Source organism: Oncorhynchus gorbuscha, linkage group LG10 (assembly GCF_021184085.1).
Source record: "Oncorhynchus gorbuscha isolate QuinsamMale2020 ecotype Even-year linkage group LG10, OgorEven_v1.0, whole genome shotgun sequence".
Classification (NCBI taxonomy): domain Eukaryota; kingdom Metazoa; phylum Chordata; class Actinopteri; order Salmoniformes; family Salmonidae; genus Oncorhynchus; species Oncorhynchus gorbuscha.
Genome location: NC_060182.1, coordinates 38,588,815 through 38,610,961, shown reverse-complemented (window position 1 = coordinate 38,610,961; position 22,147 = coordinate 38,588,815). Strand labels below are relative to the sequence as shown.

The following is a 22,147-nucleotide window of genomic DNA, read 5'->3' as shown; positions in this document are numbered from 1 at the left end:
TTTGGATTTGACTTTTCAGGTTTTGCCATGTGCTTTTATTATTTTTTTCTATCATTTCGTTCATAGTTTCATTTTATTTGTTTGTTACACAATACATTATTAGGCATTGTTCACATACTAGTGATCAAACAAAGGACTGTGAGTTGTCTGCTACTCAGACTGACCGATGTTTTCGTCAATGTCAAGGGATATCATCGATATAACATTTGTCAAAGGCAAAAACTCTTAAATTAATACAGTACAACCACATTGTAGGCGTTTGTTTAAAAAAAGAGAAAAAAAGAGAAGACAACATCTGGTGGTGAGGAAGGGGAAAAGGGTTCAAATATAACTAGATAAGCTTGCAGAGAAAACTTAACACTATTCCAGTAATCACCAAGATAACATGATTCCAGAATGAAATTCACACAACGTGTAAACTGTGCACAGTCTTCAGACATGTCTCTGAAAGGTTAAAAGCGTGAAATGGACCCGATGATCGAGGGCCAGAGACTGTTGCTATCGTCCTACCGTTATCCATCCCAACCTGTTATACCTGTTAATAATGCGTAACCCACGTAACACTAATAATAACCACTAAATCAGGTGAAACATGACACAGTAAACGACAACAAAGCAAAAACATTGACATCTGCATGTATGCATCCCTCTCAGATCAGTTCCGTTATGATAATATAACAAATGAATAGCAGAGAAGCAGAGTCAGCGTTTCACTTCAACCTTCCACCACAAGAACACGTTGAATAAGTGAAATGAAATGAATAAATAAAGACCATTATAATAATAATAAGACACATAAAGCCACCCCGAACTTGTGATAACTGCGTCGTTTAGAGATATAGTTATGGAGGGACGACAGGAAGGGAGAGGCAATCGTTCACACTAGCTTCCACCGTGTTACTGGCATCATGTTTGAAGGGTAAGGTTTGCCGCCCACCATTTGATATGTACTGTACTGAAAATAAGTAACCACGCCGCTGATCCACACCTCAAAACAATGTCACACATATGGAAACATAGATGAAGAAAAACACCGCTAACTCCAAAGGATCAGACAGAATGGCGGTTAAGGGAAGCTAGAAAGGGGGGAGACTGACGTAGGAGCACAGACAAGTCCACAGGACCACTGGAGTTATTATACCATGTGAATAGATGGACTGGAATTCTAAAGATTCTATCTATATGTAATAATGTGTGGGTAGTAGTTAGTGGAAATACAATGTGCACAGTTAGCAGTCATGAAATACACAGGACATTTGCTGCATCAAGTCAATCAACTGACATCAATTATCGCTCGGAGGACAGGAATAATCGGCAGATTACATTGTTTTTTAAATAGAATGAAATGATCGCATTTTTAGAGAACCCGAACATATTGAATAAGACCCCAAATTAAGGCTAAAACCAAGTAAAAGCATATTGGTTCATACTCTGGGGAGGCACTTTATACCATGGCCTCAGGACGTTTTGTAATACTGCATCCTGTTAAGTGTTTTACATTTTGGGAGTGTCAGTTTTTCCCTCCACTAGCCACTGTAAGGTTGCCTGGCAGGAGTTCAAAGGGAATTAGTCGCTCTGTGTGACATACACAACAAGGGTTAGTTTGATCATTACATGATCTGGTCCTTCCTTTCACGACAAGCCGAGAGTTCAGTCTGCCGTCTTTAACACAAAAGTGACACTTTCCTGATCTCAAGTCTGCGACATTCCCGAGCTACATTGGTTCTTATCACCATCCTCGCATCTCAACGTGTCGTGCTCTGATCGGACCTCCCTTTTTTGATTAAAACGCTCTCATTCCATGAGACAAACTCTTCCATACTTACTCATAAAACCTCACCAACATGCCTAACCTCCAGACAGACCCTCACAGTTAAATCTCTCTCGCTTTTCTGCACCACAATTGACCTTTTTTCAGTGTTTGACCTCAAAGTCCACTTCGGAGTATCCGTCCATGTTTCCGTGTCAAATTCAGTAAACTTCATAACTTCAGCAAGTGAAAATGTGCACCAAAGATTACGAAATAAAACTCATAATGGTGTAAATACAAACGTAAACCGTTCAAAACTGTACCTTGGACATCACACAACAGACAAGAGAAAGAAAACGTGGTTTTAGGGACAACAGAACAGTTAGCCACCGGTTAGCTTGTCTGCTAGCGCAGGGAACACAACAGCACTGCAAAGTGAGCACTATCAGTTTGACAGAACAGCCCATTGATATATCAATAACTTTTCATTTTTAAACATTTTGTCTGACCGAGAGAGATATTTGCTGAAAAAGGAGCAATCTATGTAAATAAGTAAGATGGGCAACAGACCAATAAGTTAGACGAGAGTGAAAGCAGGGTTGACAGGATGGAATGATCAGTGTGAGAATGGCCCAGCCTTCAGAACGCTGCTGTGTCATCATGTTCTATGTACAATCCTACTATGTGTAAAATATGCATGCATGTCGATTAGAGGTGACATCCAGAGCAGAGGCAAATCACTATTTATGACCAAACTGTCTTTTCAAAAACAGTTTCCACTTCAAATTTCTACAGTTAGTCATTCATTCATTTTACATCAGAATTCAGACATTCTTGCAATGTCATTGACCTTGATATGAGAAAAATACTTTGAAATTGCCACAACAATGAATCAGTCTACCTCTAATGATAATATTTTAGACATGTAGTTTATAGATAATCAAAAATGGAATGAAAGACCATATCAACCCTGCATTTCAGTGATAGATATAGGGAATGTGAGTCTTGGAACGATGTGTGTGAGTGTTTCAAATGTGTTTGAGTACGGAGACCTCAGGAAAGGGAGGGACATGAGCAAAAGGAGTCAGAACCACACACACAGAACCTAGAACCTCCTAGAACTCCCTAGATCCATCACCACCCATTACCTAGAACCTTCACTTATTCCGACTCCCCCACTATCTCCCAAATACAGTACCCAGCTTAATACACTACCCCTACAGTACCCTAGCCCTATCTTTGTACCGTCCTACCCTCTATGATATGGCCTCTTTTCTATTTAAAAACCCCTTCTCACTCCTCTCTCCGCCTCTCCCTTTCCCTGATGCTCCTCCCTCCTCATTGCTCATCCTCCCCAAACACATCATTCTGTTTGCGCTTCATGTTCTCAAAGTCAAAGTCGCTGCCTGTCATACGCTTGTAGATGTCCTTGATGTCGTTGCAGGTGGTCTCGAAGTGAGTGGTGGCGTCGTAGGCTGACGAGGCGAATATCTGAATGAGACACAAAATCCCACAGGTTTTCTTTCACTCCAATGCCTTGTCCTAAAACATGTCTCATAAATAGTCATATAGAAATATAGAAGGTAGTGTATATCTAGATGTGTTTGACTCACCTGGCTCTCAGTACCGTCATCAGTGGGCTCATAGAGGTCACTGAGGGACACAAACCTGCAGATAAAGAGGGGAGACATCAGTTATTATTTCACCAAAATGTCCTTATTGCTATTCATTTCATTAATTTGTGATAGCACACATTGTACGAGCTGAGACAGTTTTGGACAATACAAGACAATCAGAAAAGAGGGAGAAGAGTAGAAGAAGAGGGAGAAGAGTAGAAGAAGAGGGGAGAAGGGTAGAAGAAGAGGAGGGAAGGGTAGAAGAAGAGAGAGAACCATAGAAGAAGAGGGAGAACCGTAGAAGAAGAGGGAGAACCGTAGAAGAAGAGGGAGAACCGTAGAAGAAGAGGGAGAACCGTAGAAGAATAGGGAGAAGAGTAGAAGAAGAGGGAGAAGAGTAGAAGAAGAGGGAGAAGAGTAGAAGAAGAGGGAGAAGAGTAGAAGAATAGGGAGAAGAGTAGAAGAATAGGGAGAAGAGTAGAAGAAGAGGGAGAAGAGTAGAAGAGGGAGAAGAGTAGAAGAAGAGGGAGAAGAGTAGAAGAAGAGGGAGAAGAGTAGAAGGCGAGGGAGAAGGGTAGAAGAAGAGGGAGAAGGGTAGAAGAAGAGGGAGAAGAAACGTACTTCTGGTCAATGGGCTCCAGCAGCTCCAGAGCAGGTTCTATCTCAGCCTCAGGTTCACTGGTCTCCACGGTGGTGCTGACGATGGCGATGTACTTTCCCTGGGCCGCCACGTTGTGGGCGTAGGAGATCATACACACGTAGATGTCTGGAGGAGAGAACACGCGTTAGAACATTGAGTATTCAATTCAGATTTTACAATTGGACATTCCTCTCTCCAACTCTCTTTTCCTCTCTTTTTCCCCTCTACAAAAACTGCGTTTATTATCGTCTCTGTGAGGTAAACTTGCTGTTAGAGAGAAAATCTCTACATCATGACAAAAGGAAGTCAGAAACATCCCATCTTAGTAAACCTGTACTTGGTCCACTCCTCACCTGACTTGCGGTTGACCTGGTTCTGAGGGATGATGATCTGACAGGAGTTGGCGTCGTTGGTGTTCTTGATGGGGTGGCTGAGGATACAGATGACCCTGATCACCTGACCTGCCTTACGCACTCGGTCCTGGATGTAGCTGGGGTCACAGATCAGCTGTTTGCACCGAGCCACCTGACAGGGGAGGGACAATATAGAAGACAATGTCAATCGAATATATTCACATAATGTATTTTCCCTCTTCTACCAATTGTATATGTTTCCCTCAGTGTATTATCAACAGTCTTGACCACTTTACTATATAGTCAAGAGATTGTGATTTTATAAAACGGATTCAATTGCGATTTTACCTCTCCCTCAGACTTCACTCCCACCACATGGCCATCCTCCATTACTATCTCCTCCACTGGTTTGTTGAGCATGTAGGTTCCTCCATAAATTGCACTTAACCTAAAAATGTATGAGAGAGAGACTATGATTTATACTATATTATCAAATATGGCAAAAATGCTCTACACTATTGAAGACATTTTACATTTACAATTTAGTCAGTTTGATCATTTTATCCTGTGACAGAGTGATCAGAATTCAACATGGAGAGCTTTGTCTAACTAAAGACAGGCCATAAGGATTTAGGGATTACACATTTTACACACAGACCTGGCGAATCCTTGAGGCAGCTCCCCAAGGCCATAGAGGGGGTACAGGTAGGGGCTCTTCCCATATCGGGCCAGGGATTCACTGTACAGCTTGATGCGGTTGATGGTCTCCAAACAGGGCACATCAAGGTAGCTAGAGTTGGGGGATAGAGAGAGCCACATGATCAATAAGAGTCAGGGTTGGGGTCAATTCCATTTAAATTCAAGAAGTAAACTGAAATTCCAATGCATAAATGTTGAATTGGAATGTCAGATTACTTCCTGATAGGGATGATAGTGCCTCATCTTATTAGGAGATTAGTGATTAGTAATAGATTTAAGTACTCTTACTCGTCTGTCCTGTAGAGGGCCAGGGCGTGGCCAGTGAAGTCGATGACATCCTGACCCAGGTCAAACTTCTTGTACACATCTTTCATGGTGGTGACTTTGGGGTCGACGCCCTCGAAGGTCTTAGGGTCGTTCTCGTCAAAGTTAGCCACAAACACTAAGAATTTCCGGAACCTTCTCTTCTCAAACATACCCATAAGATCTGGACAAGTAGTGAAGACAAAGACATAATATACTATACTGTACAAAGCAGAACAATACTAATTAAAGAGCACAAATCTAATATCACATATTTTGTAGTACATATAGTGAACACACATCACAATCTATAGCACATTGAAACTTACTTGAAGCTAGTGCCTCAGTCTCAGTTGAGGGCACTTTGTAGATTTTTCCTCCCTTGTACACAAAACTACCCTCCACTACTTTGAAGTCCAGGTATCTTGTCACCTCGGTGTATAGCAGCATCTTCACAAGCTGACCTGTTTTTATTGGATTCACAGACAAGAAAGGGTGGTCTTCATTTAATTACTCCAAGATTTCACCGTGTTTCATCAACAGGCACGATGGAGATGAAGATTGACATCTCCCGTCTTATCCCTATGATGTGGTGACGGTCTGCATATGGGTATGGTGAGTAAGGCTAGTAGCTAAGGTGACCATATTTGGAAATGGGGGGGGGGCTAAGCAGAACAATTTGGGGGTTTGTATGGAACTATATTTGACTATCACTTTTCGCTATAGGCCTTTCAAATAGTTTTATTAGTTATAACACAGAAATTGATTATCCCTCAACAGTTTCCTTAATCTTAGCCTATCTAGTAATTTTAGAATCATCCAAGTTTGGTAGCCTTTGCAGGGACAGGTAACATTTTTCACATGCATGCCTGATTGGATACACCTTTTGATTATTGAAAAATCAGCCTCAATATAACTTCAGAGCTGTGTTATTCTGAGGGCTAATCTGGGACATTTCCAGACACAGCTCTAGCTGGGGAGAGGACACCAAAATCGGGGACTATCCCCAGAAATTGGGGACGTCTGGTCACCCTGTAACAGGGTTCCCCAACTGGCGTTAGATTTTGATTTGGCCCCAAAGTTTTCTGAGAAGAAAAAATAAAATAAATATATATATATATATAATGTGCATATATACAGTGCCTTGCGAAAGTATTCGGCCCCCTTGAACTTTGCGGACTTTTGCCACATTTCAGGCTTCAACATAAAGATATAAAACTGTATTTTTTTGTGAAGAATCAACAACAAGTGGGACACAATCATGAAGTGGAACAACATTTATTGGATATTTCAAACTTTTTTAACAAATCAAAAACTGAAAAATTGGGCGTGCAAAATTATTCAGCCCCTTTACTTTCAGTGCAGCAAACTCTCTCCAGAAGTTCAGTGAGGATCTCTGAATGATCCAATGTTGACCTAAATGACTAATGATGATAAATACAATCCACCTGTGTGTAATCAAGTCTCCGTATAAATGCACCTGCACTGTGATAGTCTCAGAGGTCCGTTAAAAGCGCAGAGAGCATCATGAAGAACAAGGAACACACCAGGCAGGTCCGAGATACTGTTGTGAAGAAGTTTAAAGCCAGATTTGGATACAAAAAGATTTCCCAAGCTTTAAACATCCCAAGGAGCACTGTGCAAGCGATAATATTGAAATGGAATGAGTATCAGGCCACTGCAAATCTACCAAGACCTGGCCGTCCCTCTAAACTTTCAGCTCATACAAGGAGAAGACTGATCAGAGATGCAGCCAAGAGGCCCATGATCACTCTGGATGAACTGCAGAGATCTACAGCTGAGGTGGGAGACTCTGTCCATAGGACAACAATCAGTCGTACATTGCACAAATCTGGCCTTTTTGGAAGAGTGGAAGAAGAAAGCCATTTCTTAAAAATATTGATAAAAAGTGTCGTTTAAAGTTTGCCACAAGCCACCTGGGAGACACACCAAACATGTGGAAGAAGGTGCTCTGGTCAGATGAAACCAAAATTGAACTTTTTGGCAACAATGCAAAACGTTATGTTTGGCGTTAAAGCAACACAGCTCATCACCCTGAAAACTCCATCCCCACTGTCAAACATAGTGGTGGCAGCATCATGGTTTGGGCCTGCTTTTCTTCAGCAGGGACAGGGAAGATGGTTAAAAGTGATGGGAAGATGGATGGAGCCAAATACAGGACCATTCTGGAAGAAACCCTGATGGAGTCTGCAAAAGACCTGAGACTGGGACGGAGATTTGTCTTCCAACAAGATCCAAAACATAAAGCAAAATCCACAATGGAATGGTTCAAAAATAAACATATCCAGGTGTTAGAATGGCCAAGTCCAAGTCCAGACCTGAATCCAATCGAGAATCTGTGGAAAGAACTGAAAACTGCTGTTCACAAATGCTCTCCATCCAACCTCACTGAGCTCGAGCTGTTTTGCAAGGAGGAATGGGAAGAAATGTCAGTCTCTCGATGTGCAAAACTGATAGAGACATACCCCAAGCGACTTACAGCTGTAATCGCAGCAAAAGGCGGCTCTACAAAGTATTAACTTAAGGGGGCTGAATAATTTTGCACGCCCAATTTTTCAGTTTTTGATTTGTTAAAGAAGTTTGAAATGTCCAATAAATGTCGTTCCACTTCATGATTGTGTCCCACTTGTTGTTGATTCTTCACAAAAAAATACAGTTTTATATCTTTATGTTTGAAGCCTGAAATGTGGTAAAAGGTCGCAAAGTTCAAGGGGGGCGAATACTTTCACAAGGCACTGTATATACACTACCGTTCAAAAGTTTGGGGAAATGTTTAGAAATGTCCTTGTTTTTGAAAGAAAAGTACACTTTTTGTCCATTAAAATAACATCAAATTGATCAGAAATACAGTGTAGACATTGTTAATGTTGTAAATTACTATTGTAGCTGGTAACGGCTGATTTTTAATGGAATATCTACATAGGCATACAAAGGCCCATTATCAGCAACCATCACTCCTGTGTTCCAATGGCACGTTGTGTTAGCTAATCCAAGTTTACCATTTTAAAAGGTTAATTGATCATTAGAAAACCCTTTTGCAATTATGATAGCACAGCTGGAAACTGTTGTTTCTGATTTAAAGAAGTAATAAAACTAGCCATATTTAGACTAGTTGAGTATCTGGAGCATCAGCATTTGTGGGTTCGATTACAGGCTCAAATTGACCAGAAACAAAGTACTTTCTTCTGAAACTCGTCAGTCTATTCATGTACTGAGAAATGAAGTCTATTCCATGCAAGAAATTGCCAAGAAACTGAAGATCTTGTACAACACTGTGTACTACTCCCTTCACAGAACAACACAAACTGGCTCTAACCAGAATAGAAAGAGAAGTGGGAGGCTCCTGTGCACAACTGAGCAAGAGGACATTAGAGTATCTAGTTTGAGAAACAGACGCCTCACAAGTCCTCAACTGGCAGCTTTGTTAAATAGTACCCACAAAACACCAGTCTCAACGTCAATAGTGAAGATGCGACTCCGGGATGCTGACCTTCTAGGCAGAGTTGCAAAGTAAATGTCATATCTCAGACTGGCCAATAAAAAGAAAAGATTAAGATGGACAAAAGAACACAGACACTGGACAGAAGAATTCTGACGAGATGCCAGCCTCCCGGCGGTTCCAACCATCGTATCGTTGTGAGACGCAGAGTAGGTGAACAGATTATCTCTGCATGTGTGGTTCCCACCGTGAAGCATGGAGGAGGATGTGTGATGCTTTGGTGGTGACACTGTCAGTGATTTATTTAGAATTGAAGACACACTTAACCAGCATGGCTACCACAGCATTCTGCAGTGATATGCATCCCATCTGGTTTGCGCTTAGTGGGACTATCATTTGTTTTTCAACAGGACAATGACCCAAAACACACCTCCAGGCTGTGTAAGGGCTATTTGACCAAGAAGGAGAGTGATGGAGTGCTGCATCAGTTGATGCATCCGGAAAAGCATCCAACAAGCATCCAACAAGTGCTCAGCATATGTGGGAACTCATTCAAGACGGTTGGAAAAGCATTCCAGGTGAAGCTGGTTGAGAGAATGCCAAGAGTGTGCAAACCTGTCATCAATGCAAAGGGTGGCTATTTGAAGAATCTCAAATATAAAATACATTTTGATTTGTTTAACACCTTTTTGGTTACTACGTGATTCCATAAGTGTTATTTCATAGTTTTGATGTCTTCAATATTATTCTACAATGTAGAAAATAGTAAAAATAAAGAAAAACCCTTGAATGAGTAGGTGTTCTCAAACTTTTGACTGGTATATATAACTTTTGTGTATATATATATAATTTGTTTATATTATTGTTGGACATGAAAGACTCTCAAAACACCATCAAATCAGCTCCATGTGACTTTAATTTTGGAAATCTGTTCCAAAGTCTAGCCCCCTAACCATCCGCTGAAGAAAAAAATTGCCCCCGGGCCTGAATCTATTTAATGATCCCTGCCTTGTAGTGAGCAACAGGAGTCATGATTGAGGCTGTTGGTGTACTGGTTGGTTTTGCTAATGGTAATATTCATGAATTTAATGGTTTAAATGGTATCTCTCTCTCTCTTGTGTAAACTAAAAACAAATCCCACAACTGACCATTGGCCATTAGAAATTTGGGGATGAGGTCCACATTCCAGTCTCTTCCACGACCCATAGACTCTGGAGGGCTGTCAGGCAGCTCAAAGCGCTTGTACAGCTATGGAAGGAAAATATATGCTTGAGTGAAAACATCAATGAAGACTATTATTTTTCTAACAAATTGCAAACTATTAACCTGGGGGCAGAAATAAAAGTAAAGTAAAAGAGAATAATTATTTGACATAGACAATGGAGGGTTGAGTGAAACATTGGAATACATGAAATATGATTGAATATTTGAATAGATATTAACACACAAAGTAATGACCATTAGATCCACAATGTTCCCTGCCCTTACCTCTTCCAGAGGGGTGATGGAGGAGCTTTCACCTCCATAGTAGGGGTTCCTGTCCATGTGCAGCACTTTCTTTCCATTCACAGACATGATCCCTGAGAGGATGCATTCCTTAAACAAAATGAAAAGAAAAATATGAATCAACATTCATATTGGAAAAGCAATTGTGTGTGTGTGTGTTTGTGTGTGAGAGAGAGAGATAGAAAGAGTGAGAAAGAATATGTGTGTGTGTGTATGTATCTGTGTGTGTGTTTGTGTGTGTGAGAGAGAGAGATAGAAAGAGTGAGAAAGAATATGTGTGTGTGTGTGTGTGTGTGTGTGTGTGTGTGTGTGTGTGTGTGTGTGTGTGTGTGTGTGTGTGTGTGTGTGTGTGTGTGTGTGTGTGTGTGTGTGTGTGTGTGTGTGTGTGTGTGTGAGAGAGAGAGATAGAAAGAGTGAGAAAGAATATGTGTGTGTGTGTGTGTGTGTGTGTGTGTGTGTGTGTGTGTGTGTGTGTGTGTGTGTGTGTGTGTGTGTGTGTGTGTGTGTGTGTGTGTGTGTGTGTGTGTGTGTGTGTGTGTGTGTAGTGAGATGTGTGGAGGGAGAGAGACAGAGAGGAAGTAGTGAGATAAAGGAGGGGTGTAGGAGGGAGGAGGGAGGGACAAGATGTGTGCACACGTGAGCGGATGTCTCATCCATAAGAATAATAGTAATAATCCTACTCATAAAAACAAATCATTGTAATGTAAATAAAGAAAATAAACTTGTGCTCTCTTTTCATATGTACTGAATATTATATTGTTCATATTCACTCAGGCTATATAATTAACTTGTCTAAACAAAAATAAATAAAAAATATGACATTGTACATCCATCGTAAGATGTCGGCTTTGTCATTGTAAAGTCGGTACACATTGTGCGATAACAGGCGACACATTATACAGTTCTTCGGAGAGGTTCTATTAATTAAAACCGTTCTCAGGCCTGCTCAAATACTGTTCAATGAAGGCCCACTACACCATCACACAGGGGTTACGCCTAAAGATGCTGCACAACGAATGAAGAATGCATTGACAACACAAATGTATCCAAATAAATAGCCTAGCTATATCGTTTTATTTATTATAGAAAGATATCTTATCAGCTTTTGTGCAGATAGGCTATTTATCATCACATTTCCTTAAAGTCAGCCATGGACGCAGTTGCTCTGATCCATTGCATTATTGGATGAATAATGGAACATAGGCAAACTTCATAAATGTTAAGTTTAGTATGCAACATCACCAAGCCAAGCCCTAATATGAAGCACTTACTGTGAGTCCGGTTCCCAAAACGATCACGTCATATTCCTCATCCATGTTGTATCACCGTCTCTCCTGTCTCGCCCTCTTTTGCCTTGTGAAATTTCAGGGAAATTGACAGGAAAAGAAACCCAGTGGAAGAACGAACGCAATTTATCTCCGTTTCTTTTGGGCAAGTGTATGCCGTTTTAAGTTTGTATTTATTTATTTATAAACAGTTTTAATTGATAAGTGGAATCTGGTCCACACACTGTCACCGGCGAGAACTACCAAAAATGGCCCTAACCGTGGAACGCTGTGGAACAGCAACGATACCTTCGCGTCGGAAAGTAGTGCACATCCCTTGCGTCTGCTCCTCACACTACACTCGAGATTAAATACTTATGCTATTAAAGGCTTGCGTATTCATAAATATGCTATGATGTTCCCGGAGGTTTAACATTTTTCAATTATCTTCTTTTGACTGATTAGACTTTTAATTTTTATTTCCCCATTCAGTCCTTTTTTCATTGATGTAGTGCAGCAATTGCGGATGCACTGGTATTCCTCCGCCAACACTGCTGTTATGAAAAAGCTCAGATAGACTATGAAAATAGTTATGTATTTAGCCTGTGTATAACATCAGCTGTGCGAAGTGTTACATAACATTCATCTTGCTTATTTAGGCATTGTGTTGGCTACTTTGTGTAGCCTATAAATCGTTCATCAACCTGATTTGGGTGGCATATAAAAGCCATTCATTTTAGCCCTATAGACTATATCCTCAAGATTAGACACGCCTGAAAACGTCCAACTGCCTAGCCTGTGTATGTATAGCCTACTATATGGCCTATTCCATTGTATGGACCGAAAATGATGACCGGAAACATGCGCACGATAGCTGTCACCCATATCTGCACCATGGACCGATGCCAGGTTAATTGTTGGAACGTTTAACCCGTTCTGACAGGCCACTCAGGTTCAAGTTTCAGGACCACGGAGAGCGCAAAAGGTTTCTCGGACAATATAGCGCCCGTTTAACTTTGAAAGTCCTATATCATATTCACCAATATCCTGAGATTAGACATAAACAATCTTGCAATTACATTGTCAGGTGTTCACAGATAGACAGTTGATACAATCACAGGCCTATACATCTGCTACGACTTAAATAAACTAACCATAACCTAATGAGATTCTATAATGTTACAGATCTTAATCGAATTGTGGTGCTAAATAAATTGCCACAAGAAATCGGGCTTTATTGGTAAAAAACAAATGTCTTTGCATATTGCAACTTGTGACATTGCTTGGCCCCGAAAACGGTTAACGTTGAATTGAGTTATTATTTCCCATTCGCTGTAAATAATTGATCAAAGCTCAATGTGGTCTTTGTGAAAAGATGGGTCAGGGCAGGCTGCGTGAGAAGGAAGTGTTCCATTGACTCCCATGACAGTCAGCTGATTTACCCCACGTGACTTGGACTTTACGGAAAAGAAAACCTACCATGGCAGGATCTGAGTCGTCAAGTAAATTGCGTACTATCATGGCCTTTATTGCTCTTTTATTTGCCATGTTATCTACTGGACATTGCAGCAGTCAAGTACCACTTGTAATGTGGTCCAGTGAAGGGTAAATATGTATTATTAGTTTGAAAGCGAAGGGATTTTAAACAATGTGCTAGTTTAGCTAGCATGCTAAACTAACCATTCCAGCTGGATTGCTAGCTAGCCTTGTAGCTATATTCAGTTTTACAAGACGTATGACGTTATCAGGGTAAATGCATTTGTCCTTTCTTAAAAAAGTGGATCTTTATTAGGTATTTCTAATCATTGCCATGTTAGTTGTTGATTTATGTCCAACTGTAGTAGTTAGATGTCTTGTTATTCTATTGATATAAAACTATTTTGTTCATATTTCCAGGTACACCTTGCCACCCATGTCATCTCCAGCTGCTGGTCACATAATATCTAATGACCAGCTGGTGTCCTACCTAAATTCTGCTCTGGGGTCTGCCCCACACAACGTGCTTCTCTTCCTACAGGACAAGGTCAGGCCTGAGATAAATCATAATTGTATTCAGTTGTACCATGAAAAATGGTCTACTACTTGGCAAATACTATTTGAAGCCTGATCAATGCCAGTGTTAGTATGTAATGTCAAATTTCAATAACCTACTGTACTCCTGCTTTAGAGAGCAGTAGTGCAGAGCTAGGCCAGCTAAAGTGCAGTATGCTTTTTAACTGTAATTAGTTGTTTTAATGTCACGTGCACAAGTACAGTGAAATGCCTTTCTGGTTAGCTCTAAACCCAACAATGCAGTAATCAATAAAAATACAATACTAAACATAACATAAGGTAGAAAAAAGACACACGATAAATAGAAATAAGAAGAACATGAGAAAGTAAGTGTACTATATACGGGGTCAGTACATTCCTGTAGCATATTTACAATCTGCAGGGACACTGGAGTGATAGAGGTAGACACTAGTGTATACTAGGGAAATTGTTTCCATAGCTAGGGCTGACTGTGAGGACTTGTAAAAGAGTTCCGTTAGCTATTGTTCACAGTTGCCTATTGTTATGTAAATGTCAGCTGAAAAGTACCAGGGGACAGTCTTTGGCCCGAAGTGAGAGCAGGTCTGCCGGAGCCATGGCACCGTGAGCACGGGTGCCAGCCCACGTAGATGGAAACAGAAAAGCCTGTGCCTTTTGGGTAAAACACGGGTGAATCCTGTATGGAAATGCAATGAAGCCCGTGATGCCTTGGCCTGGTGTTTCTCATTCTGGTGTGACAATGTGCCACTTCCCCTTTACTACTTCCCATTCTCAGACCATCCCGTTTTTAGATATGTAGTAATAATGATACTATGCTCAACGGTTTTAGCTTTTTATATTGTACTGTTTTTAATGAATCTCAAACTCTGAAGCAGGTGACACTGACATTGTTGATATGCATTTTGTTTTTTAACATAGCTGAGCAAAGATGACTTCACAAGGTATGGGGGCGTTTTTGGAAACAATCATGAGAGTGCGTTTCCCAACCTGGAGGTAAGTATTCTATCCTTTTGAGGTGAGGCTGGGTATTGGGATCCTAATATGATCAGTGCCCATATTCATAAAGTGTCATCTCAGTGTTGGAGTGGTGATGTATGATCAGTAGTTCTCAAACCTCTACTCTGGGACCCCCAGACCCCCACCTGATTCACATATTCAATGGCTTGATGATTAGTTGACAAGCTAAATCAGGTGTGCTGGCTCTGGAATAGATCATACAGGGAACCGCTGGGGGGTCTCAGAGGAGAGGTTTTAGAACACAATGACAGTGGGGATCTAATCCTACATCAGCAGCGCTACTTTGAGACACTTTATAAATTCAGACCCAGATGTAGGTTGATAACTAACTTTGACCTTTCTCTCTCCCAGTCTGCATTACAGTCTTCCTCTTCACCATTGGTGCTGCCTGCCCTGTCATGGCTTGGTGCTAGTGCAGTCCCAGGTCTGCTACAGGAAAAGCTGGGTGTCTCCCCACTCAGCGTAGACCCAGACACACTGGCGCATCTCAGATTCAATGCATCAGACAACACTCTGCTGCTTATCATCCTGCCCTATTCTACTGGGTAATACAATTCAACCAAATATTTCTAGAGTCCAGTGTTTTGGGAAAAATACTATTTGATTGATTCACTATCGTACAGTAACTTAAGCATGTATTGTATATTCATGCTCTTTGTTTATGTTCCAGTGCTTATCTGTCCTGTAAGGAAGTCCTGCGTAGCAATGGTAAGTTGAAGTTTTGACCATTTATTGTTCTTGTCCAAATCCTGTTGTTTTATATATTGGTATTTATGTATTCAATAACTACTTATTTCTGTGACTCAATGTGTCATACAGTATGTTTGAGTGGTGCATTTTCCTATCTGCTTAGATGAGGTCATTGGTAAAGTTCTGAGCATCATGAAAGCCCAGGGTGTTCCCTACACTGCTATTTACACTGGACTCAAGCCCTCACGAGTAAGTAACTTTAAAATAATCAAACATATGCTTCTAATCTACATGATGTGTTTAAGCAGGTTTTCAGCATTGTAGTCCCTACTGTCCACTCACCTGACTTAAAATAAAGTGATGTGGTGTTCTTTTATGTTCTACTCGCCTTATCAATAATGTTTTTACATTTTTTTTAAACGTTATTGTGTTCTACTTACCTTCTTGTTCCCTAGGTGATTGAGGAGCCATCCATGGTTGGCCAGTCTTCTATGGGCCGGTCCTTGCTGCAGGCGGTTGTTGATGAGGTCAAACCTCCTTTGATGTTTAACACTACTAGTGGCCCTTGCATCATGCTCTGGGCCCAGAATCTCAACGTCAGCTTTAATAACCTGGAATGGATTGACCTCGGTCCATTGACCTTTGCTCCCGGTGGCTCTGTGAGCACGGCTGGGTCCTTCTGTAATGAAACAAATTCACGGTGAGCTTCATACTCTCTTTTTACTATGACATGACACTTGTTGTTATGTACTACTGTACCAGTCAAGAGTTTGGACACACTTATTCATTCAAGGCTTTTTCTTTATTTTTACTATTTTCTACATTGTAGAATAATAGAGAAGACATCAAAACTATGAAATAACACATATGGAATCATGTACTAACCAATAAAGTAAACCGGGTCTCCACAATCACCCAATCTCAACCCAATTGAAATGGTTTGGGATGAGTTGGACCGCAGAGTAAAGAAAAACCAGCCAACAAGTGCTCAGCATATATGGGAACTCCTTCAAGACTATTGGGAAAGCATTCCAGGTGAAGCTGGTTGAGAGAATGCCAAGAGTGTGCAAAGCTGTCATCAAGGTAAAGGGTGGCTACTTTGAAGAATCTCAAATATAAAATATATTTTGATTTTAACACTTTTTTTGGTTACTTCATAGATTTGTTATTTCATAGTTTTGATTTCTTCATTATTATTCCACAATGTAGAAAATAGTCCAAATAAAGTAAAACCCAGGAATGAGTAGGTGTCCAAACTTTTGACTGGTACTATACAAAGTATAGTCCCACTGTTAATTAGTGTCTTATGGTACAAGTGTTACATCTCTTAGCACTAGCAAATTACCCAATTGTGTGTTGATTTAATAAATTGGGATTTGTTTATTTGTGACATTATTACTATTACACTATGCAATAATGGCAGATGTTTTGAATACAACGTGTGCTCGTCTTTCTCAGGCTTGTCCTTGATTATGGAAGTTCTGTTCCAACATACAATCTCTTCCGTCTCATGTAAGTATTATAATATAGTTATATCACGATAATACGCAAAACAAGTATTATAAAAAATTACACCAAAGTGCAGAGCATCAGTTCCTATGAAAATGCACCACCTTGCTCTTGCATGTATCGATCTGTCCAATGTATAAACAATGAATTCCTGTACATTCTCACTCCTATATTAAGCATGAGATTACACACATTAAATGTGTCATAACTGGGGGGTTTGAGCCCTGAATGCTGATTGGCTGAAAGCTGTGGTATATCAGGCTGTATACCACGGGAATGACAAATCATTTATTTTTACTGCTCTAATTGGCCAGTTTATAATAGCAATAAGGCACCTCAAGGTTTGTGGTATATTGCTAATATACCACAGCTACGGGCTGTATCCAGGCACTCTGCGTCGTGTTGTGCATAAGAACAGCCCTTAGCCGTGGTATATTGTCCATATACCACACCCCCTCGGGCCTTATTGCTTAATTAAAGCATGACCCTCACCAAGTCTCATCTTCTCTAGCTTCTCCATGAGCCAGCGGCGCTACCCCGTGTCTGCACGGAACTGGTTCACCCTGGACACAGTGGAACTGCTATTCAATGCTGATACAGCCATCTACAATGGCAGCCGGGGCATCTACGCCCCCGCAGAGTACTCCTTCCACTGCCAGAATGTCAACAACTTCCGTAATGCACTGCTTGTGCCCCGCACTCCGAATGCTACCCAGTGGAGGATTCTCTTCACTGACTTCCAGGTACTGATGCAGTGTTCTAGAGGGTTCATTGAACAAAAAGTGTTCAGTCTTTACTCTCTAATTCCTTGTTACTCATTTGGCTTATTCCCCCCATTCCCCATCTAGATCCAAGGCTTCAGTATACTGAACAGGACAACAGATTTCTCCTATGCCAGTGACTGTGCTGGCTTCTTCACACCAGGGATCTGGATGGGCCTGATCACCTCTCTGCTGATGCTGCTAATCCTCACCTACGGCATGCACATGATCATGCAGCTACGCTCCATGGACCGCTTTGACGACCCTAAAGGCCCCTCAATCTCAGTGCCTCAGTCGGAGTAATGAAGACAAGAGAACGCCCTTGAGCCCGGTCCCAGATCCGTTTGTGCTGTCTTGCCTACCCCTATGGTCATTGTCGTGTGACATTGACCATGTGACAATGTGAGTTGGCAAGATGACACAAAGAGATCTGGAACCAGGCTATCCCCTTCACTCCCCTAACTTATGTTCCCTCCACATTGATTTGCTCATGAGTTATTCGATATGTTCTATTGTCATTTGCTTACTTATTTTAGCCACCTCCACCCTGTTCTCTGATTGTCAGCATTGAGCATTCCCATCCTCTTAGCATTTGTCAAATCATGTTGTATTTGTCACATGGTTTGTAAACAACAGGTGTAAACTAACAGTGAAATGCTTTCTTATGGGCCCTTCCCAACAATGCAGAGAGAAATAATAACGGAATAAATACACAGCAAGTAATGATAACTTGGGTACCAGTACTGAGTAGATAAGCAGGAGTATGAAGTAAATATGTACATATAGGTAGGGATAAAATGACTAAGCAACAGGATAGATAATCAACATTAGCAGCATCTTATGTGATCAGTCATGAGTTAGTGCAAAAAGGGTCAATGCAGATAGGCCAGGTAGCTGTTGGTTCCAAACGTGGTACATCAGTAACGCTTGCCGTGCTGTAGCAGAGAGAACAGTCTATGACTTGGGTAGCTGGTGTCAGACAATTTTTAGGGCCTTCCCCTGACACGGCCTGTGTTCCCCTGACACCATCCATGTGTTTCTATGTCTGTGTTACCCTTTTATCTTGCAATGCGGTACATTCCATAGCCTCTCATCTGCACTTGCCCAAAGGAAACTGCATGATGTACTGTCAATACTTCTCTTTTGCCTTGATAAATTCTCAGATCACACATGTTTCAATGAGTGCCAATTAAGGGGTTTGTTTGTACAAGTAATACTGCTAATTGTCAGAGAAAAGCTTTTGTTGCCAATTTAATTAATGTGATTGTAGCATGTTGTGGGACTGATTTAGATGTATTTCACTTGCTTTGTTAGTTTCTCAGCTGTGTAATTTAAAAAGATAACAATATAATGAAAGAATTGCATGTACATATGAAGTTGAACGTATGTGTGCAGACTTATGCTATTGACAAAGCCCTACCCTAAATATTGCTGTTGGGAATGCCAGTGGGATGAATTGGAGATCACAGAATGCTGTGCAAATTGTTTTGTATAACTTTGTTCCAAAAAAGACAACAATGCAACAATACACAACAATGCTGGCCTGTTTTTTATTATTATTGATAAGTGTAAAGTTATGCTGAAATTACATGAAATGTCAAAACTATCAGTGACCCTCATGCCCCTACACATACAGTACCAAATGTATACTCAAATCCAATGCTTTGCCATCTTGAAGCAACTCATGTAATTTATTAAGAATAGAAAATGTCCCTCTTAAACACTATCAGTAGAGTCAAAAGGCCCTGTAGAGTCAAGTGTTTTTCCTGTTTTTTTTATGTATATATCCACTATGAGGTTGGAATAATACATGCCTTTTTAGTGTAAGAGGTGCTTGAAAAGACTGCCTGAAATTTCAGCCTGTTTTGGTGGGATGGAGTTTTGGCCTGCTTGATGTCATCACCATCATTGGTTAATGGAGTTCCAAACCTCTGCCAATAACAGCTAGTTTTCAGTTTTCCCCTCCCACTCAGAACATTCCCAGACAGTCCTAGCAAAGTTCTTGCTTGAGAAATTGCTCTTTGCTAAGAATATATATATATTTATTCTTTTTGACAATTTATATTGAAAACAATCATAGTAAGGTACTTAATTGTTAGCTAGAAATGATTTGATATTGAGATAAAAACAGCTGCTTTGGTAGTTTAAAATGTCCCACAAACTTGGCTTAAACAGGTGTAACCGTTTTTTTATTTGTCTGGTCACACTGTCCAAACATTGCCTCCAAATAACATATGTTTGATTATAATTATCACATGAATATTGCATTATGGTCACATTATTAAATTGCAAAAGTAAAGTAAACACGTTAATTGTCATTCGTTGAAAGTGGAGAATAGAGTAGCTATTCACGTCAACCTGAAGTTTCCAGCCAAGTATTTGCATAATTTACCGCGCATCCATCCTGTCATAGCTGGAAGGATCCAGTTTTTGTCAAAATAACGTCAGATTTGACTTTTCGTAGCAGGTTAGTAGAAGGTTAAGAAAAGGGTTACTTAGGGTTAGTTTAAATCCCCACCCACCAAAAAAATCTACCTTTGACGTTAATTTGACAAAAACTGGATCCCTTCTATACCATCCATCCACCTGGTTCCCATCGTTACCGGTAAGAATATAAACAAAAGGAAGAGGGAACATGGCGGCACTGGATGCAGGTAAAAATGATTAGCGTCCACCCATTGCGTTTTTATCTATTAGCGTCAATTAAAAATGTCCAATCTTATCTCTGAATTTATAGCTCCCCTGCGGTGCGTTGCCTTTGGCAGCTGCCAGGAACGGAAGTTGTTTCCGACCCACTGTGCACCTAACCGGCTGGGCAATAAGCTCTCACTTGAGGGAGCCCCACACCGTGGTCCCGGCTGCTATGACAATCATGTGAGTTTTTCTGAACAGCTTACTGTCATGTTCTTTCAATGACCTATCCACACTCTTCATAAAGATCTGTTATCCTGTTGATCTCAAACCAATTTGGTTATTTTCCTCATGGTAATAAATAATGCATTGCAGAAGCTACTCAAACAGCCAGTTCAAATAACATTAGGAAATCCTTACATTCTCTTGTGAGGTTTTTCACGTTAGTCATTGTTCCAACAGGTTGGTACCATTCTATATGATGTACAGAAGAGACCTGAGAGTAAGAAAGGATACACTCTTGCTGCAAGGACGTCTGCACGGTTTCTGCCCTGTGCTCAGGTATGATGTTAAAGCCTTATGAGAATATGCATGATTTATGTTGATAGCCAACTTGTTTTTGAAAAATCTTAAGGTGTATCTAACGACGTGAGAAATTAGTCAACCTATTACCATTACATTGAAAGCAATTTGAAAAATGATCTTCTTATAGGCATATTGTAACATTTACTTCTATTTTTAGGTCTCTGAATATTCTTCTCATTTAAATGTTTTCCTCCCACCACCCAGACAATCACTCCTTCCCCTCAGAGGTATCAGCAGGACAGAACCTGGTCTAAAGTATACCCTCCTGGCAGAATCCCCTTCAGCTCCACCACAAAGAGGTTCAGGACCAAGCCTGTTACAGCTGACTTCAAACCAGGGTGAGTGAATGCTAATTGGGAGTGGCACCCTTTCCAAACTGTCCATAATAGGAAGACACTGATTATCTCTTGCAGGGGTATTCAACTCTTACACTATGAGGTTCGGAGTCTGCTGGTTTTCTGTTCTGATTATTAATTGCACCCACCTGGTCAAAATAAGTCCCTGATTAGAGGGGAACAATGGGGGGGAGCATTGGAACTGTCTTCAAAGTCCAGAGTTGAGTTTGAGGAATATCGTATCAATGTATTGCATGTATTATTCTTCAAATTGATTGACTACTAACAGCTGTTTTTATGATGCAGCCCAGGGACATATGCTCATGATACTACTCTGAACCAGAAGGTGTCATGGCCTATGAAATTTGGTTCCCCAGACTGGGGTAGACTGCCCACATTAGAGAGGAAAGCCTTGAGGACAGAGGTGGGTTTAAGTAAGCATAAGCATTACTATACAAAGTAATATGGAGATGTATACCGGTATTGTCAGTAATAACATGCGTTTCATTTTTGTCATACATAGCTGCTTTGTGACAAGGAGTTTGTGAAGCAAAGAAGTCGGGTGGCATATCTACAGTTGTTCTACTCCTGACTCTTCTGGATATCAATCTGATGTAAGCATAAATAAAGTGATTTTATTTCTCAGCTTTAATATAGCCTCACAATTGACCAATATCTGAAGGTATACGAAGTGGGGAGTGAAGTTGCCCAATTCTTGCCTCATGTACGCTGAACAAAAATCTAAATGTAACATGCAACAATTTCAAAGATTTTTCAGAGTTACAGTTCATATAAGGAACTAGTACATTTCAAATAAAGAAGGCCCTAATCTATGGATTTCACGACTGGGAATACAGATGTGCATCTGTTCAGATACCTTAAAGGTAGGGGCGTGGATCAGAAAACCAGTCAGTATCTGGTGTGACTACCATTTGTCTCGTGCAGCACATAGTTAGTTGATCAGGGTGTTGATTGTGGCCTGTGGAATGTTGCCCC

The 22,147-nt window shown here is 40.7% G+C and overlaps 3 protein-coding genes across 4 annotated transcripts; 2 read left to right on the top strand and 1 right to left on the bottom strand.

Annotated features, from left to right (window-relative positions):
• Window positions 1-6: 6 nt before the first annotated feature.
• On the bottom strand, window positions 7-11,889 carry LOC124046032 (rab GDP dissociation inhibitor alpha). Its single transcript, XM_046365975.1, has 11 exons — window positions 11,599-11,889; window positions 10,310-10,417; window positions 9,970-10,069; window positions 5,691-5,825; window positions 5,347-5,545; window positions 5,018-5,149; window positions 4,708-4,807; window positions 4,360-4,531; window positions 3,988-4,132; window positions 3,364-3,418; window positions 7-3,241 (listed from the first exon to the last, which is right to left on the bottom strand). The coding sequence occupies exons 1-11, from the start codon at window positions 11,641-11,643 to the stop codon at window positions 3,089-3,091; spliced, it is 1,344 nt and encodes a 447-aa protein (XP_046221931.1). The 5' UTR covers window positions 11,644-11,889; the 3' UTR covers window positions 7-3,088.
• Window positions 11,890-13,032: 1,143 nt separating this feature from the next.
• LOC124046029 (V-type proton ATPase subunit S1-like) lies at window positions 13,033-19,128 on the top strand. Its single transcript, XM_046365969.1, has 10 exons — window positions 13,033-13,197; window positions 13,489-13,615; window positions 14,542-14,616; window positions 14,992-15,185; window positions 15,311-15,348; window positions 15,494-15,579; window positions 15,786-16,030; window positions 16,789-16,842; window positions 17,351-17,582; window positions 17,688-19,128. Exons 1-10 carry the CDS (start codon window positions 13,073-13,075, stop codon window positions 17,901-17,903), a joined length of 1,392 nt encoding a protein of 463 aa, XP_046221925.1. The 5' UTR covers window positions 13,033-13,072; the 3' UTR covers window positions 17,904-19,128.
• A 901-nt stretch (window positions 19,129-20,029) lies between these two features.
• On the top strand, window positions 20,030-21,801 carry LOC124046030 (protein pitchfork-like). 2 transcript variants are annotated; one of them, XM_046365971.1, is made up of 6 exons: window positions 20,030-20,254; window positions 20,338-20,474; window positions 20,694-20,792; window positions 21,021-21,154; window positions 21,458-21,575; window positions 21,675-21,801. In XM_046365971.1, the coding sequence occupies exons 1-6, from the start codon at window positions 20,236-20,238 to the stop codon at window positions 21,741-21,743; spliced, it is 576 nt and encodes a 191-aa protein (XP_046221927.1). In that variant the 5' UTR covers window positions 20,030-20,235; the 3' UTR covers window positions 21,744-21,801. The 2 variants fall into 2 exon arrangements, with proteins under 2 accessions (XP_046221927.1, XP_046221926.1); XM_046365970.1 differs by lacking the exon at window positions 20,030-20,254 and having other exon boundaries at window positions 20,295-20,474.
• Window positions 21,802-22,147: the final 346 nt, after the last annotated feature.